A 14,660-nucleotide genomic window follows, 5' to 3' on the forward strand; every position below is an offset into this window, starting at 1 on the left:
GCAAAAGCCTGATGCATATTTTAAAGCTAAGGCCAGGCAGAGTCAACATCTGCTTATGGTTTGGAAAGCAGAACTTAAACTGATGACACTTGCATTAAATTTTTTTCCTCTCTGAATTACGTGTATTCACGTACATCTCGGCTTTGTTAGACACAGTGCTGGCGTTTTAACTAGTGAGCCAAATAGAATTTGCCTTATACTGGGGTTGCCCCCAAATGCTCAGTCTTTAGTCCTTTTTCCATAAAAATGTTTGTAGTCCATAGTTAACCATATTTGCAGCCATATTTCTGTCACATTGGGGCTTTACTTAAGTAAATTCGAATAGGTCTGTAGACTCTCACGATATCTGGTTCAGACCCTGAAAGGTCCACATCTGGCTTATAATTCCTGCTGCTGGTCCTTTAGGAAACTCGCCAGGGACAGGTTTTTAAAAAATTGATACACATTCTATACCTGTTCACTTGGGAAATATGCCCGTTTTTATAAGAAATCTTCTGGGAGTGCTTTGGAATAAATGTTGGGAGACGTTAGAGCATTTGATTATTAACAAGAGCCAATAACTGTTCTCTGAATTTTACTTGTGAAAATGCTAGTGTACAATACATGACGGTCCTGATCTTAAAACCTGAGATGAATTTACAGCAGAATTGTTCATTTTTTTTACACTGAGCATTGGCAGTAGTTTGGCAGCCTGAAACTTTTCAGGTATCTGTCAGGATGACTTATTTGTGGTGTCTGAGGGTTTTGGTCGATGGAGTCATTGGTCGAACATCTGTACCCGGGGGAACCGTGCTGCGGACGGTTGTAGGGGTAGTGAAGCCCTCTCTCTCCTCCGTTACCGGCGCCGCTTCCTATTCTCCTGCTCGAGGCATCCCCTTGCAACACCTGCTCTCCTCCTGTTCCGTCTGTTTCTCTCTTTCCCCACTCCTAAGCAGCCTTCTTGGTGCTAACAGAGGTCAAGTTTCACCTCATTGAGGAATTTGCACTTTCTCTGTCTTTTTCATCTGGGGTTGTGGGGTGCAAAGTCTCGTGGTTTATGCACAGTGCTTCTTAATACTGGTTGATAGGGAGTAGTATATGCTGACATTTGGGGTTGCTTCCTCAAGTTCCAAAATTTTAAAAAGACATGAAGGCAGGGCATTATGTTTGAAGGAAAGTTCTAGTTCAGAAGTGCAAATTAACGGTTGGAATCCTCAGTGCTTTTGCACCCCATTCTTGTGTTTGTCTTTGATTTTGACATTCCTTCGCTGTTTTGCTTCTCTCGACCTGCTCCACACCCTCATCATACATCCCATCAGCTGCTTTCTGATGCTCTGTAATTTCTCTGCTACCGGAGGATCTCAGGGAAGCTTCTCTGCCAGGCCCCGACTGCTGTGCTGCTGGTAACACGTGTCTAACAGTACTTACAAAGGGGGCTTGCGAATAAAGTGGCAGAGAAGTCATTAGCCATAAATTAGCTCTAACTCTAGGTAGCCAGTCCGTACGTTGTGTTGGTAACGTGTAAAAGAATCCGTAGCAGACATTTGCGAGGGCCCAGCATGTTTCTGATCCATGCTGGATGCTACCGTATCTCCTGGGTCTCATCACTGTGTCCCCACCTAGGAGCCTGGTTAGTCTGCTTGGAGCCACATGCTCAGCGGGGAGTACGAGAGGCAGAGCACAAACATGCACATGCCTACACCCTGCAATTCTGCTGTAAAGGATGACGGCTCCTCAGGGCAGCTCAGATTACGGAGAATTAAATGAGGTTTTGATGAAAGTTTAAATTTGTGGATGTCGTTCTCAAAACACAGGTGAGTTGGAAAGCCCGTCCTCTACGGTCCTGCAGAGGTACACAGAGAATAGACCCAGCTGGCCAAGCGGTAAGAGTCAAGTGACCCCTTCTCCCCTCCCACGGCTGCTCTATCCTGCTTTTACCCTTGGTGGTGGTGGTAGATGGAAAGTATTGCCATTTAATTCATCTGTTAGTGTTACTCTTTTAATCTATCAATAGCAAACAAGAGGATTGTTTAATCAACTAGTTGTGCCAGAGGCCTAGGTTTGTGTGAAAAGTTACCCGCCATGTGTAGCTAGAAGTCTTGGTAATGGGGTGAAGAGCCAAATATAGTAGAACCCATCTTGGTTTATTCTTCAGTCAATGCAGCACAAAGCAGTTGCACCCATTTTGTTTAAATCACAACAGTTTAAGGTTTTCAAGTATGGGATGAGAAGCCACTGTTAGGGATGTTGAAAGGGTGAGCGGAACAGCTGATAAATGGAGACACTGGCGCCTCGGTTACTTTCTCGCCTTAATCTTCTGTGATACCGAAAATAAAACAGTATATATTTCAACAAGGCACATATTTTAATTTTACAAGTCTGTGTCTTTTTATTGAAGTATAAGTTACATACAATATTATATAAATTTCGTGTGTACAACACATGATTTGACATCTGTGTACTTCAGGAACTGATAACAGAATAAGCGTAGTGACCATTTGTTGCCCAAGTTAATGCAGTGTTATCAGCTGGATTCCCCGTGCTGTAGGCTACGTTTCCTTGACTTATTTCATAGGTGGACTTTGGTGTCTGCCTCTTGGTGCCCTTCACCCATTTTACTTCCCCATCCTCTCCTCTCTAGCAACCACTAGTCTGTTCTCTGTGTCTATGAGTCTGGGCTTTGTTTTGTTGGTTGGTTTTAGCTTCCACAAATAAGTGAAATCCTGCAGTATTTACCTTTCTCTGTCTGGCTTACCTTATGTGGCATAATACCGTCAAGGTCTGTCCATGTTGTTGCAAATGGTAATTTTCACTCTTTTTGGTGGCTGGATAGTATTCTGTGTGTGTGTGTGTGTGTGTGTGTGTGTGTGTGTGTGTGTGTGTGTGATACACCTTCTTTATCCATTCATCTATCAACAGGTTGTTTCCAAATCATGGCTATTGTGAAGAAGGCCGCAGCGAACATGAGTATGCATGTATCTTATCAAATTAGTGTTTCTGTGTGTTTTGATATACACCCAGAAGTGGAATTGCTGGATCGCATGGTAATTCTATTCTTAATTTTTTGAGGGACGTTCACACTGTTTCCCACAGTGGCTCCACCAACTTCATTCCCACCAACAGTGCATGAGGGTGCCTTTTTCTCCACATCCTCACCATCACTTCTTATTTCTTGTCTTTTTGATAATAACCATTTTGGCAGGTGTGAGGCGATATCTCACTGCCGTTCTGATTTGCATTCCCCTGATGATTACTGATGTGGAGCATCTTCCGAGTGCTTATCGGCCATCTGTATATCTTCTTTGGAAAAATATCTATTCAGGTCCTCTGCCCATTTTTTAAATCAGATTTTGTTGTGTTTTGTTTTTGAGTTATATGAGTTCCCTATATATTTCGGATATTAACCCCTATGGGATATATAATTGGTAAATATCTTCTCCCATTTGGTAGGTTGCCTTTTAATTGTGTTGATGGTTTCCTTGACTATGTAGAAGCTTTTGTTTTGTTTTGTTTAGAGGCTTTTTACATTTGGTGTACTCTCATTTGTTTATTTTTGGTTTTGTTGTCCTTGCCTTTGGAGTCAGACCCAAAGCCACATCACTAACATTATTGTCAAGGAGCTTACCAGCTATATTTTCTTCAAGGAGTTTTATGGCTTTAGGTCTCACATTCAAATCTAATCCATTTTGAGTTAATTTTTGTGTATTGTGTAAGATAGTGGTTCAGTTCTGTTCTTTTGTATGTGGCTGCCCAGTTTCTCAACACCAACGATGATACTCGCCTTTCTGCATTGTATCCTCTTGCCTCCTTTGTCATAAGCTAATTGACCATGTATGCATGGGTTTATTTCCATTCTGTTTTATTAATCTGTGTGTCTGCTTTTATGGCAATATCATATAGTTTTGATTACTCTAGCTTTGTACTATAGTTTGAAATCAGGGAGTGTGATACCTGTAACTTTGTTCTTTTTCCCCAAGATTGTTTTGGCTATTTGGAGTCTTTTGTGGTTCCATACAGTTATTAAAATGATTTGTTCTAGTTTGTGAAAAATGCCATTGGAATTTTGATAAGGATTGCATTGAATCTGTAAATTACGTTGGATAGTATGGACATTTTAACAATAATAATTCTTCCAATATATGAGTGTGAAATATCTTAACATTTATTTATTTCATTTTCAGTTTTTTTCATCAACATTGTATGGTTTAGTTTATAGTCTTTAACCTTTTTGGTTAAATTTATTTTTAGGTATCTTTTGATGGAATTATGAGATTTTTTTTCTTGATTTCTCTTTCTCATAGCTTGTTACTAGTGTATGGAAATGCAACAGATTTTTGTATTTTAATTTGTTACTGTAACTTTATTGAATTCATTTATTACTTTTAACAGTTTTGAGTGGAATTTTTAGGGTGTTCTCTATATGATATTGCACCATCTGTTAAACAGTGACAGTTTTACTTCTTTCTTACCAAATTGGGTACCATTGATTTCTTCTTTATGTCTTGTCTGATTGCTGTGGTTAGGACTTCTAATACTATGTTGAATGAAAGTGGGGAGAGTTGGCATCCTAGTCTTGTTTCTGGTCTTAAAGGCTGCGGGCTTGTCATATATAGCCTTTATTATTTTGAGGTATATTTCCTTTATGCACATTTTCTTGAGTTTTTATCATAAATGGATGTTGAATTTTGTCAAATGCTTTTTCTGCATCTGTTGAGGTCATCATATGATTTTTATCTTTTCGCTTCATTAATATTACATTATTTGATGTTGAACCATCCTTGCTGCATCCCTGAAATAAATCTTACTTAATGTTGGCATATGATCTTTTTAATGGATTGTTGAATTCAGTTTGTTAATACTTGATTGTAGATTTTTGCCTCTATATTCATCAGGAATATTGGCCTATAACTTTTTGTTTTTATGGTGTCTTTGGCTTTAGTTTCAGGGTTGCTGGCCTCATAAAATGAGTTTGTAAGCACTTCTTTCTCCTCAACTCTTTGGAAGGATTTGAGAAGGATAGGTATTAAATCTTCTTTGAATGTTTTGTCAAGTTCACCAGTGAAGCCATCCAGCCCTGGATTTTTGCTTGTTGGGAGGTTATAAGTAGGTGTTTTAACAATATACACATACTTTATTTTACATTTGAGATATTTTTCAATATAGTCTTTTTGTTTACATGAGGTACCAGGATCGTATTTGTTTCATAAATATGAGCCATATCTCAAGATAGTTTGTTTCTGATGATTTGCAATTGGATGCCATAACATTAATATAAAAATTGAGATAAGCACTGTTTCATGTCCAGTGAATACTTCTATCTTTGAACCTTAATTACCACAGTGGATATTGTTCAGCTATACTCAAGGAAGTCTATGTTTAGATTTTCTAATTCTCTGGAGGTCTTCCTAGAAGTCCTATAGCCTTATCCTTTGCTCTTATTTGTACTTAGATACACCAACTTTGAGGTCCTCTTTCATATGTGTGTGCTAGCTCATCACAGATTTAAAGCACTGCCTATGAAGGGTCCAAGCTATGTACCTCTCTTCATAGCTCCAGAGGCTGCCTTAGTGTTTTCAAGAGGAGGCGTGGCCTAAATGTTTGTTGGTGAGGAGAATGATACGCATTTCCTGTTACAAGTACGAGAGCACTTGGGTGTACATAGCCTGGCAGAGGACAGAATTTGGAATGACTCTGGCTGATGCTGTCACCTGTCAAGAACTTTGGTAACTGAGTGTATCAGAGAAGCCTTTTAATGTGTTCTCATGTAGATGCTACAGCATGCGCCCCAAGAAATGTGTGATAGGGAACCTCCCGTCAGCCGACAACACCCGTCCTCCTTCCTTGCCTGCAGAAATGGTTTTATACACAGGGACGCAGCGTAACTCCAGTCCTGCTGCTGCCTATTGACAACGTCTGGCCTGTCCCTTGGCATGAAGTTTTGACTATGGAAAGAGCACAGGACTGGGAGTAAGGAGATGTGGGCGAGAAACTCAGCTCTGCTACTGACATCCTGATACTGGGGAAGTTCTTAACCTCTCTGGGCCTCACTTCCTCATATTGAAGAAGTAGGGGTTGAACTATCATGACCTTGAGAGTTTTTTCTCTTCAGTTGTCCCTTGGAACTAAGAGTCTAGGAAATAAATATTATAGGTAGAATGTAGTTCTTCCTCCTTCCGTCTCTTCCTCCCTCCTTTCCCTCTTTTTCGTCCACCCCCACTGCCTCTTCTTTTTAATTTGTTGAATGCAAATTAAAATTTCATTTGCAAAATTGCTTATGAAGAGAAACTGTTAGAAAATAAATGCTTCCTAACTGTCCCAGTTCAGAGAGGAAGTGGCTGAAAGCCAGTGGTTAAGAGGCGTTCTCAGGAAGTTGTCCAGAGGTGCTGTGGGGCGGGAGGCTGGCAGGAGGCTGGGACCCATTATCTGCTGCCCCCTTTCTTTCTTTCTTTTTATTTATTTATTTATTTTTAAATAATAAATTTATTTTTTATTGGTGTTCAGTTTGCCAACATACAGAATAACACCCAGTGCTCATCCCGTCAAGTGCCCCCCTCAGTGCCCGTCACCCATTCACCCCCACCCCCACCCGCCTTCTCCCCTTCCACCACCCCTAGTTCTTTTCCCAGAGTTAGGAGTCTTTATGTTCTGTCTCCCTTTCTGATATTTCCTGCCCCCTTTCTGAAGCAGTGAAGCGCCGTGAAGCCAGTGGTGCTCTGTGTAACCTGAGACTACATTTTGTATGAAATTCCTGTGGGTAATATTGTGGTAGCACCAGTAATGTTGTGTGATGTAAAGCATTTAACCATAGTCACTAAAGATTAAATTTTTCCCCCTTTACTAAATAATGTATACCCAAGAGGTTTATGTTTCTAAAATTAAGTATGGAAACATTAGTGCAAATTCTCACAGTTACTATTCCTGCCTTAATTCCCTGATTCTCTTTGCTAATTCATAGTCTGTATAGTAACTGTATTTCTTTTTGTTGCTGTTCTCAAGCCTTTTTACAGTTTTCCTGGGTTATATGATCAAATGCTGAGTAATTTTCATTGGGAGTACAAAGGTTACAGAATTTTTCCCAGCCTCTTTGCAGTCTACTGGCTGCTGTGAGCTCTACCAAGATGTTCTGTCGAGCAATGTGATGTGATCTGTCTCATGTCTCTTTCCTGGGGAAGGGCCATGTGAAAAGGAGTGGAGGATCTGATGGACATAAAGGTCTTGGCTAATAGAAGAAAGCCTCATGTATTACCCCTTCTTGGGGCATTTGCATTTTAACAAGGCTCATTATCCCAAGTGCTCTTGGGAAGTATTTATAGTGAAAAAAAATAAAATAAGCTAAGCAGCAGTAATTACTTAGTCCAAAATAATCTCTAGTGGAGGAATTTTGGGCAACTAGTAAAACTCTCTCAGGGCATCTGATAAATCACTTTCTATGCATAACTGCCTTCTTTTTAATTAAATTGGCCTTGTTTGATCTGTAGGTCTTTGAGATTTTATCCATAAATTTCCGATATCCACAGTAAAGAAACCCAAAAGAGCCCTAAAACTCTCAGTGCTGAAAGCAAGGGATTTTGAAGACAGGTAGACTCAACTTACATTTTTTGGTTCTATTATTTGTTATGTAACTTCTCTAAACCTCTGTACTTTCATCTTAAATATCTACATATTATGAGAATCAAATAAGCCAATGTCTATAAAATGTCTGACACTGTCGTTGGCATAGAGTAGACCCAGTAAATATCATTTCTCTGTGCCAGTGAGAGTGTACTGTATAATTGTAGTCATTTTAGAACTCCACTTGGCAGAACCGTGGTTTTATATCTATCATGCCCAGAAGGAAAACAAAAGAACTTACAATTTCAGACCTTGAATTGTTGAGTAGACTTATCAGTGTGGCAATTTTTCCTTTGGGGCACTCCCTCCCCTTCTCCCGGGGGTCTGTCCATCAGGATGCATTAATTCCCTGCCTGAGGAGAGAGGTGTGGTCCAAGCAGAGTTAACTGAGAGTCTTCCCTAAGATTTGGTAGAGGGTCTGTCTGTCTTCCTTCTGGGTTGTGAGAAGAAAGGATATAAACATAAGATTGCTAGTTGGGAGGGAGCCAGTGGGAGTCTTCCTGAGAATGAAACCAGCATAGAAGAAGGGAGGCCAGAGAAGAAGAGAGAAAAGAGTCAGTCTTGATGATAGTATTTGAGCCTCTGAGTTATCTTCTTCATTATAAGAAGCATTAAATCCTCCTCTTTTTCTTGGCTTAAACTCGCTTGAGTTAAATTGTTGTCACCTGCAACCAAAAGGCTTCAGATACTATTATGGAGGATACTCAGTATCTGTAAAAGTGGGCCCATTCTGAAACAAATATTTATAAATCTGGCAAGGAAGTAAAAACTCAAAAAAAAAAAAAAGAAGAAGAAGAAGTAAAAGTTGATTTCTTCTGAACCTTCATGTTCCATTTTAATGGCAATGAAATTTAGCTTTAAGTGATAGCTGTCCACTTCAACTAATATTTTGAGCCCCATATATTTGGAAATTTCCGAACCATGTGTTCTGGAAGGTGCAATGATGATACACAGTCCCTGTTGTTGAAGGATTTCTTTTTAATTTGCATGACTTTTTAAAAAGAGGTGTATTGGGGGGCGCCTGGGTGATTCGGTCAGTTAAGCATCTGCCCGGTCAGTTAAGCATCTGCCCGGCATCAGGCTCCCTGCTCAGTGGGGAGTCTGCTTCTCCCTCTCCCTCTCCCTCTCCCTCTCCCTCTCCCTCTCCCTTTGCGTGCTCCCTCTCTCTGTCTCTCTCTCTCTCTTGCTCTTTCTCAAATAAATAAAAAATCCTTAAAAAGAAAAAAAAAATAAAAAGAGGTGTGTTGGACCCCAGTGTTTATTATGCCCTGAATGGAAAAAGCCAAGATAAAAGGTCTTGGTGTTCGCAGATGAGCAGGGCCACACCCCTTCCACACCAGGGAGGTTCCATGGCTGCCTGTGCCAAGTCCAGTCAGAACGAGTCCATTAGAGCTGCAACTAGAAGTCGCCTCAATCACCCGTCACAGGCAGTGGTTATAGCTTGATGCAGGCAAACACTGTTTCTACAACAAACATTTTAGAAAATTAAGTTTCCTACAACAAACATTTATAATGCCAAAGGTACAAGTGAGCAGAACTTGGAACCTGTAAGACCAACCTTCCCATTGTATAGTCAACTTCGTTGCCCTTAGCAAGTAGTCATAGACGGAAACTGAGCTGCATGATGAAAATATAAAGAACAAGAATGGTTTTAACTTAAAGTCTGTGGAAACTTGGCTATGAAGGATGTTAACTTTACTAAAGGCTGAGTCAAAGATATTTGAAGTTTGTAATTTTCTGTTTCCACATACTGTCCCCAAAACTTGTGAGTTTATTCAGGGACATTTGTAAGCCTAAGACATATATTCAGAAAAATGGTAGTGCCTGAGACAAAGTGACATGACAACAGGGTGCCTGGAGTAGATGGAGAGGAGATTTCCCGAGAGCCGGAGCTCCCCCGGTTGGTGACACAGATGGGAGAGGGAAGAAAGAATTCCATGGAAAAGGATGACCCGCTTTTCACGTGTTCCTGCAGCTCCCCCCCGCCCTTCGTCTTGTGGTTAGACTGTTGGTGTTGGCATTTGCCACGTAAATTACTGCAAGTTTCAATTTGAGGTCTCACATCTGACTGTTAGAACAAAAATAAAATTCACACTTTCTAAGCATTTAAAATATCCGGCTAAAGTTAGCTGTGAAGCTCAGCTTTTTCAGAGTTTTGATTGATGTTTATCATAGCTAATAAAGTGGCAAGCAGATGATCTGTTAATCCAAGACCTTCTATCTAGATCTGTAGCAGTTGGACCTTACTTAAAATTCTGACAAGTGGGAGTGTGTCCTGAGGAGGGAGGCCAGGATGGCGAGGAGCCTGGAAACCACATCCTAAGAGGGACCATGGCTGCTGAGCCAGAAGGAAGGAAGGCTGATGAATTAGTGGTCCTGAAATATTTGAGGGACCTTTATTTATTTATTTTTAAAATTTTATTTATTTATTTCAGAGAGAGTGTGTGAATGAGAATGAAAACGAGAGCGTTAGGGGCAGTGGGAGAGGGAGAAGCAGGCTCCCCGCTCAGCAGGGAACACAATGAGGGGCTGGGGAACACAATGAGGTCGCAATCCTGCGACCCTGGGATCACGAGCCCAGCTGAAGGCAGACGCTTAGCCAACTGAGCTACCCAAGCGCCCCTGGAGGACCTTTAATGTGGAAAGAAAAGAAGAATTATTCTATATGGTTCCAGCAGGCCAGAATTAGGACAATGGGTGTCTGTTTTTACATATTTTCTTTTGGTGGTTTTAGGTATATAAAACCTAGTAATACTTAAATTAGGTCTGTGATAACTCTTGTTTAAAATAATGGAAATACTGAAATGGAGTCCTAAAACACAGAGAAATTATCATAGTCAAATTTTCCATTAATAGTTTTTTTTAAAAGATGTATTTATTTGAGAGAGAGAGAGAGAACACAAGAGAAAGGGGCAGAGGGAGAGGGAGAGAATCTCAAGCAGACTCCGGGCTGAGCAAGGAGTCTGATGAAGGGCTCAGTCTCATGACCCTGAGATCATGACCTGAGCCAAAATCAAGAGTCAGATGCTTAACTGACTACACCAGCTAGGTGTAGGCACCTCTGCATTAATAATTCTTCATTTTGATCCACTCTAAATGGAAGACCAGAGTTTTCATGAAAAAAATGTATGCCTCTTTATTATTTTTTATCTTATAATAACTATTAAATGATCATTTTAAATTAATTTCTTTAGGATCAACTGACTTGCTTTAAAATAGAAATGTAGGGGCACCTGGGCGGCTCAGTCAGATAAGCATCGGACTCTTGATTTTGGCTCAGGTCATGATCTCAAGGTTGACACTCTCAAATGAATGAATGAATGGATAAATAAATATTTAAAACTGAAATGTAATATACAACTTTGGGTTCTTACCTAGATATGTTGTTGTATGACATAAGTACAACATTAAATGTTGGTTGTTGAATTCAGTAGTAACAGTGGGCAGTTGGCATCAATAAATTCTAGAGTCATCAAGCTAAGGTGCACTGCCTTTTGTCTTTATAAATGAAATTTTTATGAAAACATTTTATCCAAATTTAGATTTTACATTAAATATGGGTATAGTAAATTTAAGATAACAATACATTGTGGTGCCCTTGTGTGCCACTACTGTGTACTGTACACTATACTTAATTTTCTATGTAAAATAAGATTTACAGATTTGTAGGGTTTATAGAACTTAAAGATGTGTACATAAAACTATACGAAATTTGAATATTAAATTCAAAGGCATAATAAGTTGTTTTATAGGGAGGCAAGTTCATGAAATATGCAGTTTTTCTAAAAAAAAAAATCAGCTTTACAGCTGCTCCTAACTTTGTACCATTTGCTCTTAATCGTCCATATCTTAGTCCTCTGTAAATACCACACTGTGGGGGGAAGGATTAGAAACCATCATGTCAGTTAGGGTCCCATCAAGCAAATAGGAACTACACCAGGTTTTTTAACAGAGAGAATTTAATGTAGGGAAATGATGCAGGGATTTTGGAGGAATAAAGAATGAAAAGCCAATACTGAGGAACAACATAGGTAGCGACTTTCAGGCTGGGATCACTTGGGGGAAGGACCCCAGGGGGCTGAAACTCAGGCTTTGGAGAAGGGGCTGCTGCCTCCCAGCAGGTACCCCAGAGCACAGCCAGGCCCTGGGAGGCTAGGATGCCAGCCTCCAAGGAGGGGACCCTGGCCCTCTTCTCTCTGAAGGAAGGCAGTGAGGTGCATTCCAGGAGCAAGGAAATAAATGAAAACTGGAACCAATCGGAACTAGTGGCCGCTGTCAGGGGGTCGAGCTCTAGCTGAGGCAACCCTATGGGAACAATGAGCAAAAACAGCAAAGGGCAGGTTCCTTTCCCCCCGTGCAGCTGTCCAGTGTCCCTCTGGAGCTTCTTCTTGGAAGAACCACATATAAAAGCTGTGGAAGGTACAGTTTGTAGACTGCACAACCTGGAGGGTACTATCATACACATCAGAGACCTCGCTGGCAAAGGAGAAACACATTTGCTGAGTCCCAGCTCCAGGATCATAAAGCTGAACAGCGAAGGTCCAGAGCTGAGGGCCAGTAGGTTAGTAACTGGCTCATAGTAATTGGCTGTGTTTTAAACTTGTCTTTTATTTTCATTCTTCCAAGATAAACTTCTGGTTTGTCAATTTGTGGCCCTTATTTCTTTGGGGATAAAAATAATAATAATTGTATTAAAATAATGGGGGTATAAAATATCACAAGTATTTATAAACTAGGTAGAAATGTGAATATTTCAAAAGAAATGCAGTTTAGAAATAGGTAGTAGTGGGCACTGAGGTGGGCACTTGAAGGGATGAGCACTGGGTGTTATTCTGTATGTTGGCAAATTGAACACCAATAAAAAATAAATTTATTATTAAAAAGAAAAAGAAATAGGTAGTAGTAATCAAACCCATTGTTAAGATGTTTCTAAGGAAACCCATCACCCAGCCCAATGTAGCAAACTTAGAACAAAATTTTTTGAAACTAAAAAAAAAAAAAAATTTGAAACTAATTCATAAAGTTTATGAAATTTGTTAAAAATAATTTATCTTTTTAAAGTTTGTGTTCTGCAATCTTACCAGTCTTACGTATAGTATATTTTTGGTGAATATTTTCTCTTTTCCAGTTTTATCAAGATATAATTGACATAATTTTGGCAAATATGTCTTTACACCAATCCTCTCAGTCCCAATTAATGATATTCACAGTGAACGCATGACAGAGGGACAGGTTAGTGGATTAGGTGAGGGGTTAAAGCTGCAGCCAGGCAGAGATTGGTGTTTGGAATGATAAGCGGTGCTCTCATGGCTTTCGAAATTAAAGGGAACCAAAGGCTCTGATGCCAGGAGGCCAAGGCAGGGTGTGGAATGTTCTGAAAAGTCTGAGGAATTTTTAAAAGGATCTTGGATCAGTCAGAACAGAAATAGAAAAAGAGCAGTCAAAAGGGTCAAGACAGTGAGGTTAGATGCCAGGAAGTCACATACATCAAGGCAAATTTATTCTTTTTTTTTTTTTTTTTTTAAAGGGAGAGCTTACAGGCTCCCACATACAAACAAGGCACCTCGATTGACCTGGAGGCTGACGGGTATTGTCAGTCCTCCACCCCTTCTAGCGGCGTCTGTGTTCTCACCCTCTCAGCTTCACTCCAGCAGCTCTTTGGAGCATTTTGAGAAGAATGGGTCTCTCTTTTCTAATCCCCACATATAGAATCTGAAGGAAGGTACGGGTTATCAACTGCACAGTTATAAAAGTTGTACATTGTAAAATATTTCGAAGCGGTAGAAATGAAGTGTCTTGAGGAAGGGGCACTTGAACGCATTCACACGGGCACAACACATGTCCTGTGGAGTGTGGGATGTGCGATGAGCCGTTGACCGCAGGGGAGAAGTGAAGTGGGGGCTCTTATCAGAAAGGGTGGGTGGTAGGGAGGAAATCATAAAGTGGACATGGCCTGGAGCCCTGTGGGGTGGCCCACAGTGGAGCCGTCACTGATCCTGGAGGAACCATGGTCTTCTAGTTCTTGACAAGGAGAACCACCGTGCATCCCCTTTCATTCTAAACATTGGGAAGCTCAGAGTCCAGCTTGTAGCTCTGATGATCTGCACATGTGTGGTCTACGCTTCCCTCTGTTCTTGCTGTTATAATTAATGTCTTCCCTTGGTGCCGATTTTTACTTTTTTACTTATTGTGTACTTCGTACTACATATATTTCTTGCCACTAATTATCTCACATCTCCTGAGATGGGATGAGGAACCGACGAATGATAGAAAGAAGCATGCAGCTGAAGGAATGGAGTGGCCCTCCTAGGAAAACAAGAGCAAGGATCGTGACAGTCACTACACGTGCATCCTGTGCGTCCTAAAGTAGATATGTCCCTGGAAAGTTGCATAGAAACTAGACTCATGTGATTGTTTTTATCGATTACGATTTACAGAAAATCGCTGTTTCAGCTGCTGTCTTCATGCGTCTGCTGAAAGGCCTGTTGCGAGATGAACTAGCAGTAGCTCTTCTTTGTTCAGTTGCAAAAGCAAGTAAATTTGAGCTCTAAAGAACAATGCATACATTTCTTGTTTGCGTCACTCCAACACTGTTTTAAGAAACATATTGTGTATGGTGAGTAGGGTACTCGTTCTGCATTTGCTTACAGAGGTGTACAGCAAGGAGGTCGTCAACAGATAGCCTTGAGACCTCATATGTTACGGGAGGGTCTTGATATCTCCTCCACTTACAACCAAAACAGTGAAGTAGCTAATTGTGTTGAATACTTACTATAAGGGGGGTGCTGCACTGTTTTGTATTATTATCTTATTTAATTTTCACAACAGCCGTAAGGTACAGAACTTCTGTTATCCTTGGTTTGCAGGTAAAGAAAATGAACCTCAGAAGGGTTAGGCAGATTTTACAGGGATACAGAGCTAGTAAATGGAGGAGCTAGGATTCTAGTCCTGGGGTTCTGACCCTATAGAGTAATAGGAAGCATTATAAACATTATCTGGTTGGAAGTCTCATTTTAGTGCTGAAGACATCATAGAAAGCATCATAGAAATATATTTCCCGCTGCCAGGTA

At 40.4% G+C, this 14,660-nt stretch overlaps 1 protein-coding gene across 8 annotated transcripts in view; it reads left to right on the plus strand.

The window, feature by feature from the left end:
- The window catches only part of AKAP7 (A-kinase anchoring protein 7), a 125,781-nt gene that overhangs the window by 90,705 nt on the left and 20,416 nt on the right, over positions 1 to 14,660 (plus strand). For 3 of the 8 annotated variants that reach the window (XR_005985910.1, XM_041742574.1, XM_041742576.1), the window contains exon 8: positions 1,794 to 1,862. The exons of the other annotated variants lie outside the window; for them this stretch is intronic. Coding sequence is in view for 2 of the 3 variants with exons in the window: in XM_041742574.1 (XP_041598508.1) it covers positions 1,794 to 1,862 (69 nt within the window). In the remaining variant the exon portion in view is untranslated. The remainder of the gene's footprint in view (positions 1 to 1,793; positions 1,863 to 14,660) is intronic. 8 annotated transcript variants of the gene reach the window in all.

Source organism: Vulpes lagopus, chromosome 2, assembly GCF_018345385.1.
Source record: "Vulpes lagopus strain Blue_001 chromosome 2, ASM1834538v1, whole genome shotgun sequence".
Taxonomy (NCBI): Eukaryota; Metazoa; Chordata; class Mammalia; order Carnivora; family Canidae; genus Vulpes; species Vulpes lagopus.